This window comes from Aquarana catesbeiana, linkage group LG05, assembly GCF_042186555.1.
Source record: "Aquarana catesbeiana isolate 2022-GZ linkage group LG05, ASM4218655v1, whole genome shotgun sequence".
NCBI lineage: Eukaryota > Metazoa > Chordata > Amphibia > Anura > Ranidae > Aquarana > Aquarana catesbeiana.
In genome coordinates, this window is record NC_133328.1 from 118,300,130 (window position 1) to 118,327,926 (window position 27,797).

General features: G+C 40.1%; 1 protein-coding gene across 3 annotated transcripts in view; it reads left to right on the plus strand.

The window, feature by feature from the left end:
• The first annotated feature begins 1,346 nt into the window (after positions 1-1,346).
• The window catches only part of NPY (neuropeptide Y), a 44,120-nt gene continuing 17,669 nt past the window's right edge, over positions 1,347-27,797 (plus strand). The window contains exons 1-3 of one of the 3 annotated variants that reach the window (XM_073630108.1): positions 1,347-1,517; positions 2,748-2,935; positions 7,056-7,136. In XM_073630108.1, the coding sequence (XP_073486209.1) occupies positions 2,748-2,935; positions 7,056-7,136 (269 nt within the window). In that variant the 5' untranslated portion in view covers positions 1,347-1,517. Of the gene's footprint in view, positions 1,518-2,747; positions 2,936-7,055; positions 7,141-27,797 lie in introns of those variants that run through there. The other 2 variants (XM_073630109.1, XM_073630110.1) reach the window with 2 other exon arrangements.

The window sequence follows — 27,797 nt, forward strand, 5'->3', positions numbered from 1 at the left end:
CCTTCACTGGAACTAAGGGACCAAGCCCAACTCCTGAAAAACCCCACACCATAATCCCCCGTCCACCAAATGCTTTGGACCAGTGCACAAAGTAAGCTCCATAAAGATATGGATGATCAGGTTTTGAGTGGAGAAACTTGACAGGCCTGCACAGAGTCCTAATCTCAACCCCATAGAACACCTTTGGGATGAATTAGAGCAGAGACTGCGAGTCAAGCCTTCTCATCCAACATCAGTGCCTGACCTCACAAATGCACTTCTGGAAGAATCCTCAAACATTCACACTTCTAAACCTTGTGGACAGCCTTCCCAGAAGAGTTGAAGCTGTTATAGCTGCAAAGGGTGGGCCAACTCAATATTGAACCCTACGGACTAAGACTGGGATGCTATTAAAGTTCATGTGCGTGTAAAGGCAGGCATCGCAATACTTTTGACAATATAGTGTATGTATCCATGCATGTTATTTATTAGTAGAGTTAAATTTGTTGTGAGGTCCATGCAGAGGTTACAGATTCCTATGAAAAATATGTAGTTATAACAATTTTTTGAAAATGTTCATTTTTGCCACTAACTATTTTTACATATTATCTAGACTTTGAAATACGTGTATATCTACATGGTAGCCTGCACCTGCTGACACCGGGTAGAAAATCAAATACATTCGCTTAAGATAACCAACACAAAGGAATGTTTGTTGACTGCGACATTTACATTTAGACTTAAACTACAAGGCAGGTTTATTTGTGGAATATAGCATTTATCCCAACTGGCTGCTTGGCTCATAGACACCTCCACACAACAAATGCCTTTTAGATGCAATCTATAAATGGTTCAGACATTCTTACCCCTGTTCCACCACAGAGTTCAAAATTAATCATTTTCCAAGTCAAAATCTTCCACTTACAGTCTGATGAGTCAGAGAGTCGTCATGCACTATGTGTAAGTTTGTGTGAGATTTGCAGCTATAATAGGTTTTCACCCTCTGTGACTGCATGATATGCTAATGACCAAAAACAGGAGGGGGGGGGGGGGGGGGGACTTGAAAGTCTTTTAGCCGTCCATTAAAATTATGTTACAAAAAGTTAAAGCAATTTTAACCAAGGAGGTATGCTTTCTGCTGAGGTCTCTTGTGTCACTATTGGGTCTATTTAATATAGTTCTAGTTAACGGTCTTATCTTATATTAAAATCTAAAACAATACAAAAAAAATGTTACGTGCCCATTCTTTTTTTCTTTTTTTCCACACCATCAGCGTCTGCCAGGTCGGTGACGCGGATGCTACTCATAGGAGGGAGGAGACCGCTGGTTTGCAGTCACGATTACAGCAGCGCTGTAGCCCCGCCTACACGGGAAAGACTAGAAAAGGCGCAGCATGGCAGAGAGCCGCACAAGCCGGCGTACAGAGGCTACGAAATAGAGAAGACTAACGCCACTTTCAATTAACTGAGACAAAAGAAGGTTGGCAGAGAAAGCAAGCAAGGAGACTAAGAAGAAAAGAGAAGATATTTACAGACGATGTAAGTACACTGCTCAGTGATTTTCAGCTGCATTGCAATATACAGCGCTGTGGAGCTGTCCTTGGTGCTGAAATGCATCCCACACTCCGTTACTTCAACATCTCCCGCACATCAGTTCCATTTCATTCCTTTTCTACTAACTTTCATCGGAAAAATAGAGTTATCCTTGCAGCTTGTGAATCTGAAGTCTTTAACCCTATACACCAAGCATACTCCAAGCTGCTGCATATTTACCCAGATAGACAAAATGCAACAAAATATTGCTATTGTATTGTATATTATTTCAGCAGCCAAAAATTTTATCAATAGTACAGTGCAGCTTTTTAAACTTAAATATTTTTTTAAGTGCTTTTAAGTGAAGTTTGTATAGGTGTGTTTATGGAAAGCTTGTATTGTTAAGGTAAAGCATTGCCAAAGTTGTCAGGACAAAATTCCCACTAACCAGAAGTGCCAAAGTAAACCCTGAAAGTGTATTTAGTGGTTTAGAAGAACTTTTAGTATCTGGCAATACAGTAAGTAAGCTGCACTTAAAGATAATTATACATGTATATACTGTACATCAAATAGATTATTAACACCCACCCCACCCCAAACACACACACACAACCAAATACACACACACACACAAACACACACACATGTGTTTATTTGTATATAAAAACACACATAAGGCTCAATTTGCAAAGATTTAATATGAGCTTTATTTGTAGGCATGTGACTGTAAATTTGAAATCGTATTTATTTTAACTGAAACTAACTGCCTCTTTTTTTTTAAGGGGTTGATTTACTAAAACCAGAGCACTCAGAATCTGGTGCAGCTGTGCATGGTAGCCAATCAGCTTCTAACTTCAGCTTGTTCAATTAAACTTTTACAATAAAACCTGGAAGCTGATTGTTTCTAGGCAGAGCTGCATCAGATTTTGCACTCTCCAGTTTTAATAAATCCATCCCAATGCATCCTTACCTTGGCCTGCGTCTATAGGGTAGCTTCTGTATCTTGAAATGTGATATGTTGGTAATTTTATGGTCTTAGGAGAACATTCTGTCCATTTAACATGGACTCTTGAGTTGAATATAGTGGTAGTATACTTAATGAATGAAATTTAGCAGTATAAATATGATTTATAAAAAAACATATAACTATATATAACAAAAATAGTTTTTACTGCTGCAGATGAATGATTGTTTTGTTTTATAGATATTAATGCTGCTCCTGCTGTTTTTATTCAGATGCAGGGAAGCATGCGATTGTGGATGTCTGTGCTGACTATATGTCTATCCTTGCTGATCTGCTTGGGAACATTTGCGGAGGCGTACCCATCAAAACCAGACAATCCAGGAGAGGATGCACCAGCAGAAGATATGGCCAAATACTACTCAGCACTGAGGCATTATATAAACCTCATAACAAGACAAAGGTGAGATTGAAGTTCATTCAGTTTTGGAATAGAGAGATAGACCATGTGATTTTAAGTCAATTCAGGTTGAGTCCAAGGGGTTGATTTAATAGATCACTTTACAAGGGAAGTTGCACTTTGCAAGGGAATTTTCATCAGTGCTTAGTGAATGAGGTGAGACTCTGCTGATGTCTACCATCCAATTAAATGCAAGCAAAAATGCTGTTTATTTTATGTTCCTTGCACATAATTGGATATTCTTTGCAAAGTGAAATTGCACCACATTCACTAAGCTCTGGGGAAGATGCAAAATGCAACTTCTCTGGCAAAGGAAACAGCCTATTTGCTTTAGTAAATCAACCCCCAAGTATTCTGTTGATACCCAACAATATATCTAGCATTTTCTTTTTAGGTTTACCAATATCAAATTAATTTTATAATGCAAAATATGCAAAAACTCACAGCAATGAGCTTTCCTTAGTATTAATGGGAAAAAAGCTGATTTCTGATTTGCTTCTATGGGTTATTGCACATCATAGCTCCTTGCACTGTGTACTTCAGTATGACCTAGTATGTTCTGAACATGGTGAGCATGTTGGAGTCAAGCTTTAACAAAAAAAAAAAGAAAACTCCTTCAAATCTGCAGTTCAGTTGGCTCATCAGTTAATTGTAAAGCATATTAATTAAAACCACCATGAGGTCCATCTTTATTGCAGCAATTAAGTTGTGGAAAGTTTGGTAACACAGTTTCACAGATGTGGAATGATAAAATCATGGCTTTTAGGAATCCTTCTCAGACAAGCAAAAGAGTAGGCAATATTTTGTCATCAATAGGATAGTTTTTATTCTCAAGCAGATATAGTTGGGTATTTGTAATATAAAACCTCTACAATTATGAATATTAAAGAAAGCCAATATATATAAGTAACATAGTTCCAAATATAGGCAGACTTATTTAAAAAAAGGTTAGAAAGCAATGTGTACTTACCCACAGCATGCATTCATTAACTCATTTTCATTGTTCTAATTGCTATATAATTACTATGTATTGTTCTAAGTACAGAGGAGAGGTGAACTATGATTGGTGGCCATGGGCTACTGCACTTTGTGCAGTATTGTGTTTTTGCAGCACCCTTTTAATTTATTCCAAAAAAAGGAAACCAACCATGCTAAAAAAATGTAATAGGTTGTCCAAATTAAAAGCAGCCAGTTATCCCATGAACCGACAAACCAATTGTTTAAATTTAGTGCAAATTTTCCTTTCTTTCCATGTAATAACATCTTAATAAGTTGTACATATCTCAAATAGATGCACTTTAGTTGTTTAATTTACTGGATTGAATACCTGATGGCAATAGCAAGTTTTTTGATTTTATGACTAGAATCTCAGTTCATGTGAGTGAACCAACTCTCACTGTGATTTGTTTTTTGGGAATTCTAAACTGATTAGTGTGAAGAGTTGAGGCAAGGCAACAGAGATTTATGCATTGTGACACAGTGCCCAAAGAACGCTGTTAGAGGAGTTGATTAAAAATATTCAGAAGCAAATGGCATGCAGTGGAAAGTCAGAACTGCCCGAGAGCACTGAACGTGTAAGAAAAAATCATACCCAGCTTAAAACTAAGCCTTTTTTTTCTAATATGCAAGAGAGCCATCACAATGCGAAAGAGGATGACAGAGCAACTCTAATAGACAGTAATAGGTCCCCAGGGCATTTAACACCCAGTTGAATTTACAGACACAAACTCAAAAGACATCTGAGTAAGGATAATTCAGAAAGGTAGTTAAGAAACTGAAAGCACCTTAGTAGATTATAACAGGTGAACGTAGAAAACCTATAAGTGAAGTTAGTGCTGACCAAGAGCAACCATACATGGTGGTGTCCTGGCACTCTTGCTTGAAGCTAAATAACGCAGTTGACCATAATAAAGTTTATTCAGTTGACCTCTTAACAAAATATTTTAGTTCAGTATTGTTATAAATAGTGTTTGAAATGTGTTTGAACATAACCGCTACAGAGTTGCCAAGCACACCACACCATGCTTCCAGGTACAGTATGGATGGGTATGTTGGCAATTTATTTGGTCCTGCAGCATGAATGCAAGTGACAATTTGTACCAGTGAAAGAAATCCATAACAACCAGCAGATTTCAGTTGACTATAGTCCAATGTAGATATTGATCACTATTGATTGGTAGACATCTTTTTTAATTTGCTATTTGGCTTAAATAAATGCACACACTGAAAATAAACTGAGTTCCCCATGTAACTTCTGAAATTATGTTTTTGCCAGACATGTGTAGGTAAATGTTCTGATGATACATATGGGGTGACTTACTAAAGGAAAACATTTTTTCAATTATCCAGGTGAACCTGTGATCATTTTAAACATCCACTGCACTGAAGTGAATGCAGCTTTACTAAGGAAAACATATTCTCTGAACACACAAGGCTTAATTCACAAAGCTTTAACACAATGATAAGAATCTTTTTCTTTTTGTTTTTCTTTTTAGCCATGTGACTGCAAACTTGAAATCTCATTGGTCTCAGCTGAAAATAACTGTCACTTTTAAAAAATACGGATCCCTATCCTAATGTGTTAGCTTTGCAAATTAAGCTTATAGTCTTTTGTTATGCTTTTAGCATGCACAAATTGCTTTGCAATATTTTGTGGAAACCAGAAATAATGTGGTATAGTTAAAATGCCTTTTTAAAGAAAAAATTTACACAACTGTGTTGCTGCAAACAGAGCAACAATATGAATGCATTAATTAATCATCCACAACCATAACCATGAACAATCCGCGTGATATCAGCCAGTAAGAAAATGGCACACACAAATGTCATATATTATTAAGAAGTCTGTGTCTTAATTTGAAACATTAGTCAGAAAATGACTTGTCAAAGAGAAGGATGTGACATGAATCTTTAAAGGCTTTGAAGTGAATTAAGTGTCTTGGTCTGAGGTCTCCAGATCAGTGAAGACAGGCTGATTTACTAAAGGAGTTGAGAATGTTTACACTTCAAGAGATCCACTTGAAGTCAGTCATGTGCAGGTGAATTAGATGCAAGAGTTTTATCTTTTACATGATTGTGTAATTAAAATGAATGTTTACTCTTTTTTGTTTGGACATTCCAGCTCTTTTAGTAAATCAGCCCTATCAATGTTCAAGTATTCATACTGTTCCCCAACTATTTTTACATAGACATGCAAGGCTTTCTTATTGCTTTTTTATTTCTTATTGCTGTAACAAACTATAACATGATTCTTCATGCTATATGCTCTACAATGTACTGGCTTCCATTTTCCCCCATTGCATTTTTTAATAGAGTTCACATTAAATTGTTTATATAATTTACTTTTGTGAAAGATATACGATTCTTGCATTGGGTATTATCTGGATTAACAGCTTATGTTATGAGAAAGTTTAAATGACGCATATTATAAATGTTTCACATGTCTTATAGATTATCTACAGCGTGTTCACATTTTGTATGATGTTTTAGTGCCAATTCCAACAAAACTATGAAACTTACCATAGCTACTTTATTTTGTATATGGAGATTAATAATATAAATAATATTTGATAATTATTACCACATATAGATCATATTCACTTGATTCCCAATTGTATTTCTTTAATAATGTGAAGAGTTATGTAAGCTAATGTGACCTCTACATGATTCTGGATAAAATCAAGTTAATTCTATGAATTATGTGAGGTTAGGTATGCATGTCTTGTTTTATAACCATGGACATTATTGCATCAAATTCTTTTTTTTTATTCTATATAATTCATTTTCTCATGTGAGTGAAAAATTATAGCCTGAAACTTGTATTTTTTGCAGTTCTCTTGGAGGTTGGTTCATTTGTGGCTTCAGTGTGTGACAAAATGTTATAATTATTATCTTCAGCTACATGACTGCCATTTAATTACATGGCTAAGACAATGCAGCTCAGCATGCGTATAAGTGAGTGTGACATTTTGTAGCTGCTTTTCTTCTCTATTGTATTACTGCAAGGGTTACAAATAAAATTTAATAATAATACCATAACATGATTATATACCTGCAATTGTTTTTTTTTTGTTTTGTTTTTTATTACTACTTTAGTGTGATTGTTCTGTTTTTGGCTCATCAGATATGGAAAGAGATCAAATCCTGAAGCAATGCTGTCAGATGTTTGGTGGAGAGAAAGCACAGAAAACATTCCTCGATCCCGGTAGGAAGATCTTTAAATTATTATTTTATATTTTACAAACTTTTTTACCTATAAATGTTTTTTTACACAAGTTTCCAGTATTGTATCATGGGAAATGAAAAAATGCAACTCCAAATAGAGAACAAAAGAAAAGGGGTTTTCGTGTGTGTCTGGTGGGGGTCTATAAAAAATGTATTTGTAAAATTTTCAAATCCATATACATATTTATTATTTGAAACTGGCACAGCAACTTGTGCATGTTTAAGTTTATATGCTACCCTCCAGCTGTGTGCTTGTAACAAAAATTGTTATGGACACACATGTGTAATACATAGATTCCAATCTTTGTAGAATAGGATTGCAGTTTTTTTATACTGGCACAGTGCTGGTAGCAAAATAACTGGCACCAAATAGGATATTTAGAAGAAAAATCTCTAGGTCATGATAGATAGAAAAGTAAGGCATCATCTGTAATTTCAGCAGCAATCTTAAAAAATAATGTTCGCTTTCAGAGCCAGGAAAAGAAGTGCACAAATTACAATTTCATCACATTGTAAAACAGTTTACATACAAATACCAGCACTGTGTTGTCATAGGCTAATGTTTTATTTTAGACATTTAACTCAAGTCACTCAACTTCAATCTTGAGCCATTTTATAAGTTCAGGCAAGAATATAGTTTAATGAATTTCACATTGTGTTCACATTACTCAGTCCAAATAAATAAAAGCTTCTTTTTACTCTTTTCACCTTTTGAAAACCTAGAAAATCTGTTCACAACTTTATTTAAAACACAGCGATGGCAAAGATGTCCAATAGTTTGATATATTGTCTAATAATATATCAATCAATAATAAGCTATCTAATGTCAACATCTACTTTGCGGGTCAGTGGTTGAATGAGTGTGTTTATTAGCCAAAGGTTTAGCCAAGGCCCTAGGACAACATGTATTAAAAATAATTTAACAGCCAATGCTATAATCCAGCAACTTTATCAGCTGTGTGAAAACCACAACTGAGTTTTATAAAAAAAAAAAAAAAAAATCCATAGCAGCTACATTTATAGGGCCTTTTATAGTGCTTTCTACTTATACTGCAGCTTCTTATACATGACCCTGTGATGTGCACCCCCCCCCCCCCCACCTGCTTTAGTAGAGTTGGAAAAAGGCGGTAACCACTGAACTTTTTTCAGCATCATATGAATTGCCATTCCACAAATAAAGGTGCAACCAAATCTAGGTATATAGGAATTTAGATCAGGAGTCTTCAAACTTTCTAAAGAAAGGGCCAGTTTCAGTCCTTCAGACTTTAGGGGGGCCAGACTGTGCCCGGTGGGAGTAAACAATACCCCATCTTTGGTGTTGGGAGAGAAATATTTGGTGTCAGTTTTTGTTGACAGTGGAAGTAATTATGCCCTATCATTGATGTCAGTGGAAGGAATAGTGTCCCATTGTTGGCATCAGTGTCACGAATAATGCCTCAAGGCCGAAAAAAGGCAGTCAAAGAGTCACATCTGGCCCCAGGGTCGCAGTTTGGAGACCACTGATGATTTCGCTAATTAGACAACCAACTGCGGAAAATTAATGCCATGGCGATCGTTTAAGTTACTACGCAGAGTCATGTTCTCAGAGTTCGTTTTAATGCAAAAAATGTAAATGCTTGGTAGGAGTGTTTGTACAATGAGTTAACAGTAAGGGATGCTTGCACTATGTTAGCCATGGAACAATACAGAAAGTTTGTATTTTAAGAGATACCTTTTATTGACTAACTCACTTTATTTAAATTGCAAACTTTCAGAACCCCTTAGAAGCCTTAATTTGGGAGAATTGCATAAAACTAAAGAAAGGGATCTAAAGAAAGCTAGGGATGTAAGGAGAAGCTTGTATCCTTAATAATTTAAGTTAGTCAGTAAAAAGTATAACTTAAACTACAAACTTTATACAATGAATCAGTGAAGATTTAAATCCTTGCACTTTGAAATATTGTACCTATATTTATTTTTTCTCTCAAATATATTGGGGAATTTACTATCTTTTCAAGATTTTCTCTATTGAACTCAGTACTGTGATTGGTGAGCTGTAGCCAGATCTGCAGCATGAACAAGCTTGTTAAACAAGGATGATGAAGTCTACTGAGAACAGTTTTATTGGGCTGTTTGTTCCATTGGCAGGTAGAAACTGCTTTGGCTATATTTCTATGTTCCTCAAACTTCAATAGACTGTACAGAGAACAAAGTTCAGTAACTCTAGCTGCTCAGAAATCATTTTCAATTACAGTTAACTAGATTCATATTGGTTTCTATAGGCTACTGCAATTTCACCTGTTAATTTGTTCTTTGCACAGCCTTATTGAATAAGTCTGAAAGAGACTGAAGCCTCTTTTCTTGTTATATTGGAACTAGTAACACAATTTAAGCAAATACAGTTAAAGAAGAAACTATTGTGTGGCTAGCAAACATCCTCTGGGATATGTACAATAGGAATGTTTAGTTTACGTGTACACCTAAACATTCAAAAAAACATATTTATAACATAATAGCTTACCCTCCACTTGTTTCAGCATTGTTATTCTTTTAATTTTAATCCTTCTATTTGCCTTTTTTTCTACATGGTTTTCCTGCCAGTTCTGTAACTTCTTGACCTAGGGTGACAATGTATCCTGAACTGACACAATGGGGGTTATTTACGAAAGGCAAATCCACTTTGCACTACAAGCGCAAACTACAAGTGCAAAGTGCACTTGAAATTGCACTGAAAGTGCAGTTGGAAGTGCAGTCGCTGTAAATCTGAGGGGTAGATCTGAAATGAGGGGAAGCTATACTGATTTTATTATCCAGTCATGTGCAAGCTAAAATGCTGTTTTTTATTTTCATTGCATATCCCCCTCGGATCTACAGTGACTGCATTTCCAAGTGCACTTAAGTGACTGCATTTCCAAGTGCACTTTCAGAGCAATTTCAAGTGTGCTTTGCACTTGTAGTTTGCACTTGTAGTGCAAAGTGGAGTTGCCTTTAGTAATTAACCCCCATTGTCCCTTTAGGTTGTACTGTGGACTACAAGCTGTACGTGCTGATACACAGCCAGCATGTACAGACTGATAGCTCATTTACAATTTCAGCACCACCCACAGCCCCAGTAATTGACATAAGCTCCCAAAAGCACACTTGGTGGCCAAGTCATTGAGGTGAGCAGTGCACCTGTGTCTATGGCATGGGTGCAAATAGTAGAAGCCTTCAAAGAGACTGAAGTGGATCTGCACAATGCATGGTGTTTAGAAGAACAAAAGTTAAGTTGAATTGTTTTTATTTATCCTAGAAATGCATCTAATGGGGACACAGTGTATTTAAATGTTTTGTTTGGGGAGGATTTAATTATTCTTTAACTAGTTTCAATAAAAGACCTGTAGACATCAAGTTCAACCTTTCAAACACACTACCAGTTTTAATAGTTGCATAGTTAATCTGGTTGAAAAAAAAACACAAGCCCATCCAGTTCAACCAACACAGAAAAAAACACATAAACACATAGAAAACCTGCATATACACTATCCTATAGGGCTGCTGAATATAATCGGCGCATCAATGCATCGCGATTCGGCCTTGCACGATTCTGCATCGATGCAGAGAGCACCCGAATCGCGATGTGTGCTGACGTCATCGCGGCTCCTCCCCTTGTCACATTTATTGTATTGGCTGTGAGGAGCCGCACTGTGCGCACACGTTTGTGGGTACATGGAGGGCCAGAGCTGAAGGGCTGCTCAGCCTGTCCATGCTGGTGCTGCAACTGATGAGAGTGGTGGCGGCCGGGCTTGTGGAGCATGGAGCTCCGGGGAAGAGAGCAGAGCCAAGACACCAGAAGTGTTTAGGGCGGCCGCGGGTTTCATAGCCAGAGGTATGACCGTGGAGGATGGCTGGAGGATAGGCGGGTAGAGCGTCAGAGGCAGATGAGGGGGCCGCGGGGAGGACACTGAGGATGTGAAGGAGTCGGGTGGTGGGCGTGTCCCTGCATCAGTAGGAAGCTGCTCGGTCTGTCAGCTCACTCTGCCGTGATGGGCTATTCGGAATCTTAGGCTTTGAGGGCCGCCACACTGGTGGCAGTGATCGGGATCCTGCTGGCTCTGATCCAAGGACATGGGGCTGATAAGTGCACAGTACACCTTCTCCCGGGAGGAGATCTCTGCACTGGCCTGGGAACATGCAGGTAACCATGCCCCTAACTGCAGCCTGATCACATATACTGAGGAAAGGTGGTGAGGGGCCCCAGGATGGTTGGTGGAGGAAGAGATGACCCCTGAGTGGCAGGGGGAGAAGGAGAAGACCCCTAAGTGGCAGGGGGAGAAGGAGAGGACTCTTGAGTGGCAGGGGGAGAAGGAGAGGACCCCTGAGTGACAGGGGGAGAAGGAGAGGACCCTTGAGTGGCGGGGGAGAAGGAGAGGACCCCTGGGTGGCAGGGGGAGAAGGAGAGGACCCCTGGGTGGCAGGGGAAGGAGAGGACCCCAGAGTGGCAGGGGGAGAAGGAGAGGACCCCTGAGTGGCAGGGGGAGAAGGAGAGGACCCTTGAGTGGCAGGGGGAGGAGAGGACCCCTGGGTGGCAGGGGGAGAAGGAGAGGACCCCTGGGTGGCAGGGGGAGAAGGAGAGGACCCCTGAGTGAAATGAGGGGGAGAAGGAGAGGACCCCTGAGTGGCAGGTGGAGAAGGAGAGGACCCCTGAGTGGCAGGGGGAGAAAGAGAGGACCCCTGAGTGGCAGGGAGAGAAGGAGAGGACCCCTGAGTGGCAGGGGGGAAGAAGAGGACAACTGGGTTGCAGGGGGAGAAGGAGAGGACCCCTGGGTGGCAGGGGGAGAAGGAGAGGACCCCTGGGTGGCTAAAGGGAGAAGGAGAGGGCCACTGTGTGGCTAGGGGAGAGGGCCCCTGGGTGGCTGGGAGAGAAGGAGAGGGCTCCTGGGTGGCTAAGGGAGAAGGAGAGGGCCCCTGGGTGGCTAAGGGAGAAGGAGAGGGCCCCTGGGTGGCCATTTGGAGAAGGAGAGGGCCCCTGGGTGGTCATTTGGAGAAGGAGAGGGCCCCTGGGTGGCCATTTGGAGAAGGAGAAGGTGGTTGGGGAGGAGGAGAGGGCCCTGGGTAGTTGGTTGTATATTCACCGCGTGCTAGCTGCTAACTAATCATACAGTGCCTACTTTATTTTATTTTTTAATGCAGATATGACAGCATGTTCCCCAGCTGGCTGTCAAACTGCCTGATGTCCTCCACAACCTATTCCTCCTCCCTCAATTGCCACTGTCTCTCGCTCAACCCCCCTATATGTCTCAAAATGCTCCCGATCACTATTACTAACCCCAGATCACTGAAACTCCACATCAGATGGACATGGCTCCTGGCCCATTCCTCTTCCACCTCCCTATTCAAACCAATTCCCACCACCCTCAACCACCCACCTCCATTCAGTCTCCTACCCCATTCATGCAACCCTGAACAATCTGAGGTCCCATCCATTCTCATCTCTGGACCCCTCCATCCTTCAGTTTCTATCACCCCTCCCCCCAGACTCCTCTATTGAACAATATTCCTGGACTCTTCCAGCCTTCCATTCCTATTCATGGAATTCTTCAATCCTTTCTTGCTTATTCATGGGTTCCTCCTTCTCTATCTCCAGACTCTTTCATCCTCTATCCATGGATTTCACCGTCTTTCAATTCTTATCCCTTGACCTCCATCCTTCATTTTTTCTATCCCTGGACACTTCCATCCTTTAGTTCCTATCTCCAGACTCCTCCATCCTTCCTTTCCTATTCATGGATTCCTCCTTCCCTATCCCCAGACTCCTCCATCCTTCCTATTCATGGATTTCTCCTTCCCTATCCCCAGACTCCTCCATCCTTCCTTTCCTATTCATGAATTTCTCCTTCACTATCCCCAGACTCCTCCATCCTTCCATCCTTCAGTTCTGAATGCTTGAATATGTTGATGAAAACTATCAGCAGTAATCGTGATGCATCGTGATGCATCGCGGAATGGAATGGAATCGAATCGTTCCTATGATAATCGTAATCGAATCAAATCGTGAGATCACTGAAGATGCGCACCTCTACTATCCTATACCCACAGTTGATCCAGAGGAAGGCAAAAAAAAAACCTCAATAAAGCATGATCCAATTTGCATCCAGCGGGGGGAAAACATTTCTTCCTGATCCCCCCAATAGGCATTTGGATATTCCCTGGATAGACAAAACCTCCAAAAAAAAAAAAGTCAGATCAGTTCCAGGTATCAAAATATAATGATTCTATGCTTAGGTAAAAAACTCTTCGGTAGTTTTAATTCAAATATCTTTTATTCAAAGTTTTGTTCAAGTACAATATAAAGTATGATCAAAAAGCGTCTTGCTTAACATTTAAACATGTCAAATATATAGCACAAGAATTACAATCACAAACAAGAATGGGGGGTAAGGTCTATAGGAAGGTGGGACAGAGTGGGGAAGGGTAAGAAGGAGTGTCCCCTGCAGTGTAAAGATGATAAATCTTGAGAAACAATCACAGAGAGAGAAAACACATTTGATTCAATATGGTTCTCAGTAATCCTCTGATTAAATGAGTGCAGCGATGTTAGGGAGCTCACAATGAAGTAAGGGTAAGAAAACAATCAATCTCCTTGTGGGTTCACCAACATGCTCAAAGCGAGCAAATCTTTTCAGGGTCAACACTGTCCTCAGCCACTAATGTCTTATGTTACTATTATGTCATTAAGGATCTGGGTCCACTCTAAAACTTGTGGTGGGGCTGATGTTTTCCAGTGCCAAGAAATGGCCACATGTGCAGCCATGAGACAATGTTTCAGGATACCTTTTTTGATCTTCGAGATGGACCTAGGGATCGTGGAAAGGAGAGCCACTTCAGGGGCGGATCCCACGTTAGCTATACACATCATATAATATATAGTAAATAAAGCCTGCCAGAAAGGAATAAAAAGATATGTAGGTATGTGCCCTCTTTGTAGGAACACTAAAGTATTTTTAATGACTGTTATTGATGTTATCATCACTGGTGCCATAAGGAGGTCGTTTCCTAAACCTGTACAGAAATCCCATCAATGATGAATGCCTTGGGCAGCTAAATTGCACTGCTTATTTTATATATTAAGTTACTTGCACAACATGTACTGCAATAAGACCTTCCAAAGCCTGACTCATCCATAAAGAGTACCTTTACACAGTAAAATCTTTTTTTCTCGATATGCAACTGATATCTTCATTTATTTGCTAAATCTTTATGTTCATCTTTGACATTTCCTAATTTGTAAAGTCACCTTTTCTCGAAACGAAACAAGCCCAGTTTTTGTAAATTTCTTTGCTTTCCTTATACATTTGCTTTTATCTTTTTCTGCAGTGGCTGCTTGGCTGCTTTCTCCAGCTCACTTGTCCCAGCTGTACGGCCTTTAATGTAGAGGGGAGAGGGGGCAATACTGTTATTACAGTTTAGGAGCATTAACATACATTAACACTTTATTGACGGCTGTACGCATATATGTGTCAGCACAGGCTGGGCCATATGCTCTGCTGCCACATTTTTGCATATCTGTTTTTCTTGGCTAAATCATGCGTACCCAGCATTGAGCCAAGCTGTCACTGACAGCTCTTGGTCTCGGACTAATGATCAGAAGCTGTTAGGAGGGGCTCCCAATGTCATGATCACTATGATAGCCATTCAGAATGATCACTTGTTTAGGAAGCCTCCACTCTATTCCCTAGGCCCGATTCACATTTGCTGTTTTGGGATCTCGGGCAGAATTGCTACAATTCCACCCGCGATCTTAAATTGCCCTTCAGTAGTAGTGACAAAACACACACCATGCGTGTTTGGATGCCATTCATTTTTAATGGCACCTAAACGCTGTGCGGTTTTGCTGTGATTGTCATGAAATAAATCATGCTGCAATTGTGGCAAACCGCATTGTGCAAAGCTTGTCGCCCAAAAGAAGCTTGTGCTTCTTTTGGGACAACAAACTTCGCACGATGCAGTCTGCCGTGATTGCAGCAGCAATTCTGCCTGAGATTCCAAAACACTAGATGTCAACGGGGCCTTACTCCCTTATCTGTGAGGAGAAACAGATGCATTGGGGTTGATTTACTAAAGGCAAAATGCTGTTTACTGTGCAAGGAAATTTTCACTTTGTAAGGTTGTTTTCCCTTTGTTTAGTGAATAAGCTGAATCTTTGTAGACATCCATTATGCAGTCATTTGCAAGCAAAAACATTTTTTTTTTTACTTTCCGTGCAAGCTATTGGGTATTCTTTGCCAAGCATATCAACCCCATTACATCTCTTTCTCCTCACAGATGAAGGTGTAAGGGCTTGTTCCCACCAGTTGATACACTAAAAGATGTGCGCACTGGTGTAAGTTGCGTTGGAAAAGTAAGAGGCATTGTAATGCGCTGTTACAACGCATTGCCCTTTTTACTTTTTCCGATTTTTTTTAACATTATTGAAGAGTCACAAAAAACTTATTTTCAATGTGCCCTTGTGTTGCCCCAGCATTGATCTATTCTATACAGATAAATGCAGCTTGACTGACATGGTGTGAATGAGCCCTAAGGCCTGGTTTACACATGTGTGATTTCAGATGCAACTTGAGTCACACAGAATCGCATGACAACAGAAATCACATAATTTCCATGGTGCCTGTTTAACGGTGACTCAGCATCACTACTACTTTGGTGCGATTCCAGTGCAATTTTGGCCACATAGAATATACAAACCTTATCAAAGTTGCATCCAAGTAGCACTACATAATGGCACTATAAGTCATATCAAAATCTTATTACAGCATTGTGAACCTAGCCTTTAGAAATTCAGTGGAGGAGGCTGGCTCAAAACAGTAAATAAAGTGGTAAAAAATGACAATAAAGTACTAGATAAATGAATAAATAATAATAAAGTTAAAATTATTAGATCAGTGCCTATTCTAAATTTGTATTAGTACCAACAGTGTCAACATTAGTATCAGTGTCAGTGTCAGTGTGTTTTAAGAAAAAAAAATTGTTGTATTTATTTCCGTGCTAGTGAGAGGGGTTTCATGTGCGTGTAATCATGTGCCTATAAGGGTTGATTTAATAAAGGCAAATAGACTGTGCACTTTGCAAAGTGCAGTTGCACCCTGCACGTGCAGTTGCTCCAGAGCTTAGTAAATGAGGTAAAACTTCACTTTGCCAAGAATACCCAATCACGTGCAAGGAAAATTTAAAGAAATGCATTTTTGCTTGCATATGATTAGATAGTGGAAGTCAGCAGAGCTTCTGTTCATTTACTAAGCACCGGAGCAACTGCTCTTGCAGAATGCAACTGCATTTTGCAAAGTGCACAGTTGATTTGCCTTTAGTAAATCAACCCCATAGCGTTGGCGTTTGTATCAGCGCTCATGTCAATGCCAGTGATAGTGTGAATTTTTGGTAGGATATAAAAGAGGTGTAATATTTATTATCTTTGTAGTGTGTGGGGTGCAGCATGTGTGATCTGTCAGTTTATTGGGTGCCAGTGTTTTGGGTAGGATTATAAACAAAATTAATAAAAAATGGATATTTATTATGTTGGTATTGTGGAGTTTATAGTGCAGTTTCACTCTGTAAATTGTCTGTAATATATGTGTGATACCTGACAACTGGATTCAGATTAATTGCCCTCTCTGCAGACAGAATGGTGGTGGGTCATGGCAATGGTAATAGCAAGAAATGGCAAGAAATATAGAGCTAAAGTTTAAAAAAAAATACATTTTTTGGGGTCACTTTTGATAATAAAAAAAAGGAGATATCCAAATTTACCACCATATCAAGACTACTTTGACCCCCAAAAAAACAAGGTAAAATTCACACAGATACACATTTTTAATCTTGTTTTACCTTTGTCATTAAACTGGTAGTAAACCCAAATGCAAAAATGTAATTGCAACCTACCAATCCTTAAATGTGGCAGCTGCATTAGCTTACTTTTTAAGGCACATTTTCTTCATTTGCACCTGGTGACTCAGCCAGTGACACACTTCCTGTCTTAGGGTGGTGTCTCCCTTCTGGAGCAATGGAGACACCTTTGTATAGCAGCATCATCAATCTGGAGAGAGAGAGAAGTGTTAGGTTTACTAGAAGATTAAGATGGACTTGACTAATGAATTAAAATTGAACTCCAGCTAACAATTTTTAAGCCGGTACAGTATATAGTTACATAGTTACATATTAGGTAAGGTTGAATAAAGTCAATAGTTCATCCAGTTCAACCTGTGTAGGTGTACTAGTGTCTGTGTTGATAATCATTTCTCATATCCCTGTATATTATGTTCTTTAACCACTTCAGCCCCGGACCATTTGGCTGGCCAAAGACCAGAGCAATTTTTGCGATTCGGCACTGCATCGCTTTAACTGACAATTGCACGGTCGTGCGACATGGCTCCCAAACAAAATTTTTTTCCCCACAAATAGAGCTTTCTTTTGGTGGTATTTGATCGCCTCTGTGGTTTTTATTTTTTGCGCTATAAACAAAAAAAGAGCGACAATTTAGAAAAAAAACGCATTGTTTTTTACTTTTTGCTATAATAAATATTCCCAAAAAATATATAAAAAAACATGTTTTTTCCTCAGTTTAGGCCGATACGTATTCTTCTACATATTTTTGGTAAAAAAAATCACAATAAGTGTTTATTGATTGGTTTGCGCAAAAGTTATAGCGTCTACAAAATAGGGGATAGTTTTTTTGCATTTTTATTAACAATTTTTTTTTATTACTAGTAATGGCGGCGATCCGCGATTTTTATCGTGACTGCGACATTATGGCGGACAGATCGGACACTTTTGGCGCTATTTTGGGACCATTCACATTTATACAGTGATCAGTGCAATTAAAAATGCATTGATTACTGTGTAAATGTGACTGGCAGTGAAGGGGTTAACCAGGAGGGGGCACTGAAGGGGTTAAGTGTGTCCTAGAAATGTGTTCTAACTGTAGGGGGGATAGGCTACGTGTGACATGACACTGATCTCCACTCCCGATCACAGGGAGCTGTGATCAGTGTCAGTGTCACTGGGAGGAATAGGAAAATGCTTGTTCACATCAGCATTTCCGCTTCTTCCTCTCCGTGAGACAATCACAGGTATCCCCGCGGCCAGCGAGTCCGCGGGACCCACGATCACACTCATGAAGCTCGCAGCACGCATGCGCCCACAATGCTGCATCTTAAAGGGCAACATACAGGTACATTAATATGCCTGTCCATGCCATTCTGCCGATGTATATCGCTGTGAGCCAGTCGGCAAGTGGTTAAGATGCACGCCCAAGAGTCTTTTAAAAACATCAATACTCCCCGCTGACACCACCGATTGTGGAAGAGAGTTTCACATTCTTACCGCCCTGATAGTGAATGACCCCCTGCGCAGCTTATGGTTAAACTGCTTCTTCTGACACCCCCTGAGACTTAATAGCTTTTTACCTATGCTGGGATCACCATTGAGGTATTTGTAAATGGCTATCTTGTCCCCTCGCAAGCAACTCTTCTCCAGCAAGAATAAACTTAGTGCTTGTAGTCGCTCCTCGTAATTGAGGTCCTCCAGTGCCCTTATTAGTTTTTTGCCCTTCTTTGCACTTTCTCCAGCTCCAGCACATCTTTTTTAAGGACTGGTGACCAGAACTGGAAGGAATACTCGAGATGGGGCCGGACCAAAGTTTTATAAAGTGGCAGGATTATAGTTTTATCTCTGGAGTATATCCCCTTTTATGCATGCTAATATTCTGCTGGCTTTGGTAGCTGCAGCTTGACATTGCATGATATTGCACAATCTATCTTCTACTAGGACCCCCAGAGGTTCTCACCTCAGTGGGTAGTTTGTGTTTATGTTCTTAGCCGCCAAGTGTATTATTTTACATTTCTCCACATTAAACCTCATTTGCCATGTAGTTGCCCACTCCATTATTTTGTTCAGATCTTTCTGTAAAATTTCTATATCCTGATGGTAAGTTATTGCCCTGCTTATTTTTGTGGCGCCCATAAAAACTGAGATTGAGCTTAGTTTTTTAGTTCCTTTTGGAATAAAGGTTTTACATCAATTAATAACATGTAACCATCCTAAGTACCCCTGTCAGTGTTAAATAGTTTGCTAACCCTATAACTGCCACTTTTGCTGAATAGCTTGATCTGTTTAATGAAAGTTGAATAACAACAGACTTCCTGGCCAGATCAACAAGTGAACATATAGTGAAAAGAAGCTTAAAAAAGAAAACAAATGCAGCCACCACATTTCAAGCAGATCTAAAGTTAACAATACTTACCTCTCCTTTAGCCTACACTGGCATCTTCTACCCTGCTTCTTCCGGGTGCTGGGATGTGGTCGTCTTCATTGGCTGGCACAAGATGATGTCACTCCTGCATGTGTGCATGAGATCAGTTATCCCGGCACACAGGATCTGTACTAGAATGTAAACGGAGCTGTGCATGAGCAGCTCAGTGTATATTATAAAGAAGACTGAAAGCAGGCTGGCAAGTAGGTTTATTTTATTGCAGAAGAGACATTGCATGTCTCTTCTGCAATAAAAAGCCTACATGTATGCAGTTTTGTTATTGGATACTTTGGTTTCTCTGTAAAAATGAATAATCTGCAATATGATACGTTTTTGTTTTTTTGGGTTTTATTCAGCTTTAAGTGGTTATAAAACTGTAAATATCTGCTGTTTAACCACAAGTTGCAATTTAGGATAATCTTGTGTGCAATGTTTCTTTTCTACTAAGTAAAATCAATTATTATTTACTGTAAGTTTCTGTTTTATCAGAAACAGTAGAATTATTTTCTGCTCTACTGACTGGGTCAAAAAACCTGAAAAGAGCTGAGCCTAGTATAAACTCAAGAGTCCAGTAATAACAAGCTCATTGCTTTTGGGAAATAAAGTATATCAATCCAAAGTAAATGGAAACTTTCTCTTCAGGAGTTTTCACAGAAACAGTTGTCCTATTGGACGATTCTCCCTCACGTCCTTTTCTGATGAAAATTGTACGTTTTGGATTTCCCAGCACTTCCTGTCTCAGCCATAATGAATGATCACCAGGACAAATAAAAAGGGTGGAAACAAAGGCAGCAGTAATAACCTAATAGAGGTTCCAAAACTTCCCTTCTCTATATATATAATATTTAAAATTAAATAAATGTTTGCACTGTGGATACACCTTAAACCCTATCACATTTCATCCAGATTAAAGGCTATGGGGGAGATCTACTAAAACAGGTGCAAACAGAATCGGGTGCAGCTGTGCATAGTAACCAATCAGCTTATAACTTCAGCTTGTTCAAATAAGCTTTGACAATAAAACCTGGATGCTGATTGGTTACTATGCGCAGCTGCACAAGATTCTGTGTTCACCAGTTTTAGTAAATCCTCTTCTATGAGTGAGGCATGGGTTCGCTGCTACTGTTTTTTTTTTCTTTTGCTGCAAGGCTTCCCTTTAAAAAATGTGCTTTTGTTTCAGCAGTGTCTTTTTGGAGTTTTCAGTTATTTTGGGGTATATTGTTTTTTATTGTATGTTGAAAGAACCCTGATTTTAAGATAAACAATTTTTTTTCTCATTATTTTTTTACAGGCTTTTCTTTTTAGTGGTGGCATTTTTTGGCGGGTTTTCAATTATTTTACTTTTATATTTTATGTTAATAGAGCCTTTTATTAAGTTTCAAAACATTCGCTTGTTATTGATCAGCTCCTCTTCGAGCTGTCTTTTGTTCACTGTCCACTGTTGCATTATCAAAAAAACATGCAAGAACTATGTGAGCCTAAACCACATCACTTTATATCAATCACATTCCCCACAAGCCTTTATCCCCATTGATAAATAAAGTTAGGCATACACTGGTTAAGCCAGTTATTCCTAATTCAAACTGTCCTGTTGCTGGCCAATTGTATACTGATGTTTCCCCTGCAATATCCTAATTCTTACAGCGATACCCCAGCCTGTGCTTTGTCTCTAGTAAATTTGGGGCCAGCCTTGCTATTTAAAATTGTCCTGTAGCTAGGCAATTCTGCATTACTCTATCATCAATGATCTCTTAATTCTTGTAGTAAACTACCTGCCTGTGCCCTTCGTCTTTAGTACATTTTGGCCTATTATCTGTGATTAAAACTGTCCAACAAAAGTCCAAAGTACAAACACGCATGCTCAGAAGCAAGGAAATGAAATCTTGAAATGCAGCACACATTCTCTTCTTCTTTAATGGGATAATAATGAAGCTGGTGATACTGATGGAGTTATTGCAAAGGAATTTTCAAAGGCTTTTTTTTTCTAATGATATCAAGAATAATAATATTTTTTTTTTTTTTTTGGGCAAGTTACCACAACAGCATTATCCCATACTTTTTAAGATCAACGATACATCTATGTTGGTGTCCCTTGCCAATTTTACATTGTATTTTTTTTAAAGTAACTGCCTACTCCCAAACTGTCTTTTGAAGTAAAACACATAGCCAAGTATTATTCTCCACATTTTTTTATTATTAAAAAAAGAAAACAAATAAAATTAGATATGCTATCTGCCAATAGAACTTAACCAAAAAGTGCATTCTATGCATCCAAAAATATAGAAAATATACCAAATCAAATCATTATTCAACCAAAAAAAGGTCAAAGCAATAACTCCAAGGCCAATAATAAATAACACGTTATCTCCTCCGATTCCACAACATGTCTGGTTGACAAACGGCCATTCAGAAACAAACTGAAAAGCACAAAATGAAAAGCGCGAAATGAATCAGCACTCACCAAACTTCTACTAACATGAAATTAGCAGAAGGAGCCCAAAGGGTGGCGCTAAAGAGCTGAAAAGCCATGTAGTACGTCACTACGTTCGTGATTTTTGGCCAACAATTGTGTGCCATGTGTATGCAAGACAAGTTTGGGCCAACGCCCACGGTTTTGTTGGCCAACAATCCGATCGTGTGTTCAAGGCTTTAGAACACAAGATGGGGCTTTAGCCCCATCTTGTGCTTCTTGTATCAAGTAAATCCAGGCCTTGCTATATGAAATTGTTCCGCTGGTGGGGATTTTTACACTGCTGTGGCATTTGCGTTCCTTAATTCTTAGTATCAGTATTGGTAAAATACCTCTCTATTATATTTTGACCAATTCTGTCTCATTAAAAATGTCCAGTTTCACACTGCTACATCTGTGGCCACCTAATTCTTGAAAAAAGCTTGATAGAAATTGTCCAGTGTCAGGATAGTTTTGCATCAGCAAGAATATGGACAGCCACAGAAAACTACTGGTCAATTTCTATATGATTGTACCGACGTGGGGTACTCCTTATGTCTGGGGTCGGCAACCCATCGATCACGATCTCTCTGTCGATCATGGGAAGCTAAGAGGTAGATCACGAACATAGCTTTGCCGATGCTTCCCCCCAGCCTCCACCGCTCTCCTTTTAACCAGTTACCTACCTTGGGTGTCTTACAAACATCCATAAAACCCTTTCCTCTGTACACAGGACGTGTCTTGTACGCCTTGCACTATCTTATCTTTTCTTACGCCTTCTGTTCAGCTACTGTGCACAGCCTGTGAGATCCTATGACTGGGAGTTAGTCAGATGCCTTCCTCACTGAAAGATCACTCTGACAGACAATCTCAGTTAGAATTCAATGTAACATTTTAAGCCAACACAAAAACAAACAAATAACATAGTTATTTTATTTCCTGCATTCCCTGTCATACAGATTTGAGTGAGAGATCTGCAGCTGACAGAGGAAAGTTTTTATTGTGTGCACAGGGAATTAACTCTTAATTAACCAGGACATGCTCTTTTTTATTAATACATAACCCTGTTATTTAAATCTGTATAATCACTATTTAACAGTTTCATCTCCTGTTCCGTGTTTTTATTTTAAATTATTTGCTGGAAATTTTTTTTTAAAAAGCACATATATATATATACATTGTTATCTTTAAGGATTTACCGTTAAAAATATGTGGTTTAGGGTATATCTGTTTTATTTTAAATCAGTAAGAGCCCTAAATTACTGATGCATTATGAGAAAAATTAAATGTATACAAAAAAAAACAACATTATTTCTTTTGTAAATAACTTTAACATGCTTTGTACCAAAAATGTAATTTTAATATTGCAGTAAATAGAACAAGCAGCAGAATAGAATTAATGTTTTCCTCACATTAATGGTACTTGTGTACAAAACATTACTGATCAAACTTGAAAAAATATTGTTTTTCAGATGTTTACTCCTTTTCCCCTTAAAATGCAAATACATTTTTTAAGAAATTCAGAGGACTTTAGAGTCACGAGGAAGCTCCGTTTGTCCCCAAAAAAAACAATATATGTATCAATTCTTTATCATAAGTAATTACAAAGTTATAGACTCATGAACAGACACATAGCAGAAATGTGAAATATGGTCTGGTCCATAGGGGGTAAACAGGTGTGAGAGCCGAAGTGGTTAATAGCAGAGTAGAGTGAGAGGCAAAACAGTGCTGGATAGAGGGCAGGAATACAGGAGTTGCTTTAGTTAACTTTGCAAGTTAACCAGCAGGTGATTGGTTGCTAGACAGCCCTAGCAACCAATCATCAGCTTGTTAACATGAAAAGTTAACTCTGGCAGCTCCTGTACTCCTGCCCTCCATCCAGCACTGTGCCTCTTACTCCGCTCTGATGTACAGCCAATGTTAGGTAGGAAAGCGCTACCTACAAACATCGGTGTGTCATGAAGAGGACACTTCTTTGGGTGGGCATAGAAGTCTACTGTGGGAGGAAGGGGGAAGAGGACACTACTGTGGTAGGGAGGATGCAGAGGACAGTGCTATGTGGGGGCAGAGGACACTACTGTGGGGGGGGTTCGGAGGACACTACTGTGGGGGGGTTCAGAGGACACTACTGTGGGGGATTCAGAGAACATCACTACTGTGGTGGGGTGCAGAGGACACTGCTATGGGGGGGCAGAGGACACTGTTTTGGGAGGGCACAGGACACTGCTCCTGTGGACAGAGGACACAATTGTGTGTGTGGAGGGGCAGGGGACACTACAGTGGTGGTAGGATGCAGAGGACAGTGCTATGGGGGGCAGAGGACACTGCTTGGGGGGGGGGGTACAGGACACTGCTATCGGGGGCAAAGGAAACTACTGTCTGTATGTGGGGGGGCAGATTACACTACTTTGGTGGGGGGATGCAAAGGGCAGTGCAATGGAGGGGCAGAGGACACTACTGGGGGGGTGCAGAGGAAACTGCTATGTTGGGGCAGAGGACAGAGGAGACTGCATTGGGGGGTACAGGACACTGCTATGGGGGGAAGAGGACACTACTGTGTGTGGAAGGGGCAGAGGACATTACTGGGGGGTGCAGAGGAAACTGCTATGTGGGGGCAGAGAACAGAGGACACTGCATCGGGGGCACAGCACATTACTATGGGGGGCAGAGGACACTACTGTGTGTGGGGGGGCACATGACACTGCTATCGGGGGGTGATGCAAAGGAGAGTGCTATAGGGGAGCAGAGGACACTATGGGGGGGGGCACAGGATACTGCTATGGTGGGGCAAAGGACACTACTGTGTGTGCGGGGGAAGAGGACACTACTGGGGGGGTGCAGAGGAAACTGCTATGTGGGGGCAGAGGACACTGCATTGGGGGGCACAGGACACTGCTATGGGGGGCAGAGGACACTACTGTGTGTGGGGGCAGATGACACTACTGTGGGGGGGCAGAGGACATTACTGTGTGGAGGGGGTAGGGGCAGAGGATACTGCTGTGTGTGGGGGGGGGGTCGGAAGACACTACTGTGTGGGGGCAGAGGACACTAGTGTGTGGGGGGGCAGGGGGCACTACTTTGGGGGAGGGCAGAGGACACTAATGTGTGGGGGCAGAGAACAGTACATGGGGGCAGAGTACATTACTGGGTACATTGCTGGGGGGATGATGTGAAAGGGGGCAAAGGACACTACTGTGGGGGGGGGGCAGAAGATACTACTGTGGGGGGGTTATTAGAAGTGGGGCAGATGACATTATTGTGACACACTATGTCATACCATCTTTTTTATTGGGGGCTTGATTTTGTTTTTTTAAAAAGCAGTGATGACAACACAATGTTACTGTTTTTTTTCTGATTTGCTTTTGTGTATTGTCATTTTTACCCTCAAACGTTTTTGCATTGGTACATTTGCCAATGGCAGTGCCCAGCTTACAATGCTTTTTTGACAGGAGTTTGTCTATTAGCCCATAAAAATGACTAGAATTAACAAAAAAATGTGCCGCTATCCCATAGACTTCAGAGGGTTAGCCAGGTTTCAAACAAGGTTTGCCAAATCCTCTGTAAATCGGACCTGGGCTGATTCATCCATCATTAAAGGAGACATGCATTTTGGATGAAGTTGGCCTTCAGCTCAAGAATTTATATTGAAAAAGTTCAGTGTTTTATGTTTTCTACCTTGGGGTCATATTTGAATTGCAGTTTGATAGGAGGTGTTTAGTTTAATGTTTGCTAACCCTAGAGACTAGAGAAAAGTTCAGAAGGCATATATTGCCCATTTCAAGCAGAAAGGAATTGTGTTCTGCTGTGGGTGGAATATTTACCATGGGGAGGAATGGCTGGGCTGTCATATTTTGTTTCCTTATTGCTAGATACATAACATTTTTTCTGCAGTGGATATCTTTCTTTGCTCAAAAAACAATAGTAAATTCCCTGAATGACTGTAAACAGCTGAACCTTTAAAACATCTGACAATGTCTTCCCCATCCCCATTGCTCAACCAACTACTATGCTGGGCACTTGTTGCTACCCTACATTAAGCAGGAGTGATTATTAAAATTTAGTGTTACTTGGTTGTAATGCGCTTAACTAAATGTGATAGGTCTACATTTACTTGGTCTCTCCAAAACCCAGTGTTTTCATTTGCCTTTGGGTGTGACCTTGTGAAGCCCCCCTTCCCCATATCTTGCCTGGGGGAGGTTGTAGGCCTACTGCCTAGGAAGGGGCAAACATGTGCTCAGGAGACAAGGCCAGAGTTGAGAGCCTCGGTTCCCCCTGCCTTGTTGAATGTGGTCTTCCCAGGGGGAGTGGAACTGTGTTGGAACAAGGAACTTGGGCTGGGAGAAGCTGGGAGTTCGCCACAAAGATAATGCCTTGTCCAAGAGCTTACTTCACTTACAGCCAGGAGCACTAACTCACAGGATAATGGGTTGGGTAAAAGGTTATTTTCCTGTGTAGGCTGAGAGTATGCACTTTATATTGTTGCTGGAGTCCGCTGTGATGTCAGGGGTGTCCTGTGTCCTAACCTTCTCTCCCTCAAATGTTGCATAATAACATCTCTGCAAGCAAAAGATCAATGTTGTGGAAGCCAGTCTATTGCTCACTACTGGTGGGTCAGTAAGTGCTAAGAGGCAACTATGGAACTGTTTAACCCTAGACAGGCCAGGAGGGTCCAATACAAACAGTGGCTCCTTCGGGAATGAGCTCTACACATTTTTTACAGCTAATCTAAAACTGGTCACTCCAGTTGTAGTGCGCAGGTGTGACCTGAGTCTATTGAGCTGAAAGAGAGAGGTGCCTGCTTGTGGAAGCAACCCTTTCATGTCTAGAGAGGAGACACATAGCCATTGCACTGGGATCTGACAAACTGCTGTAAAAGGTAAAAGAAGGCAGTGATCTCCCAATCCACTGTAACAGCTTTCATATGGCATAATACAAATTTAACGTGGAACTAAACTTACCAATTTAACTGTTTCCTGAAAGAAAGCTTAAGTTAGCAATGTTCAAATGTTCAATATGTTATTAAATCCTTAATCAAACATTTAGTGCTGTGAAAAATTATTTGCCCCCTTCCTGATTTATTTAATTTTTTTGCATATTTGTCACACTTCATTCAGATCATCAAACTAATTTTAATATTACACAAAGCTAGCCTGAGTAAATACAAAATGCAGTTTTTAAATTATGATTTAATTTATTGAGGGAAAAAAGCTCTCCAAACTTGCCAGGCTCTGTGTGAAAAAGTAATCCCCCCCCTTGCTAAATCATGAATGAACTGTGATTTTTTGGAAAGCTGAGTTAAATTTCACTTGCCACACCCAGGCCTGAATACTGCCAGACCTATTGAATCAAGAAGTCACAAAGTCTAAAGAAATTCAAGAACAGATAAGAAACAAAAAGTAATTGATATGTATCAGTCTGGAAAGGGCTACAAAGTGATTTCTAAGGCTTTGGAACTCCAGCGAACCATTATCCACAAATGAAGAAAAATTGGACAGTGGTGAACTTTCCCAGGAGTGGCCAGCCTACCAAAATGACTCCAAGAGCACAACGACGACACATCTAAGAGATCATAAAAGAACCAAAAACAACATCTAAAGAACTGCAGGTCTCACCTGCCTCAGTTAAGGTCAGTGTTCATGACTCAACAATACAAAAAAGACTGAACAAAATGGTATCCATGGTAGAGTTCCAAGGCGAAAGCCACTGCTGACCAAAAAGAACAAAAAGGCTCATCTCACATTTGCAAAAAAAAAATCTTGATTATCCTTAGGACTTTTGGGCAAATATTCTGTGGCCTAAGTTGAACTAAGGGACAAAAGTTGAACTTTTTGAAAGGTGTGCACCCTATTACATCTGCCATAAAACTAACACAGCATTTCATAAAAAGACCATCATACTAACAGTCAAACATGGTAGTGTAATGGTCTAGG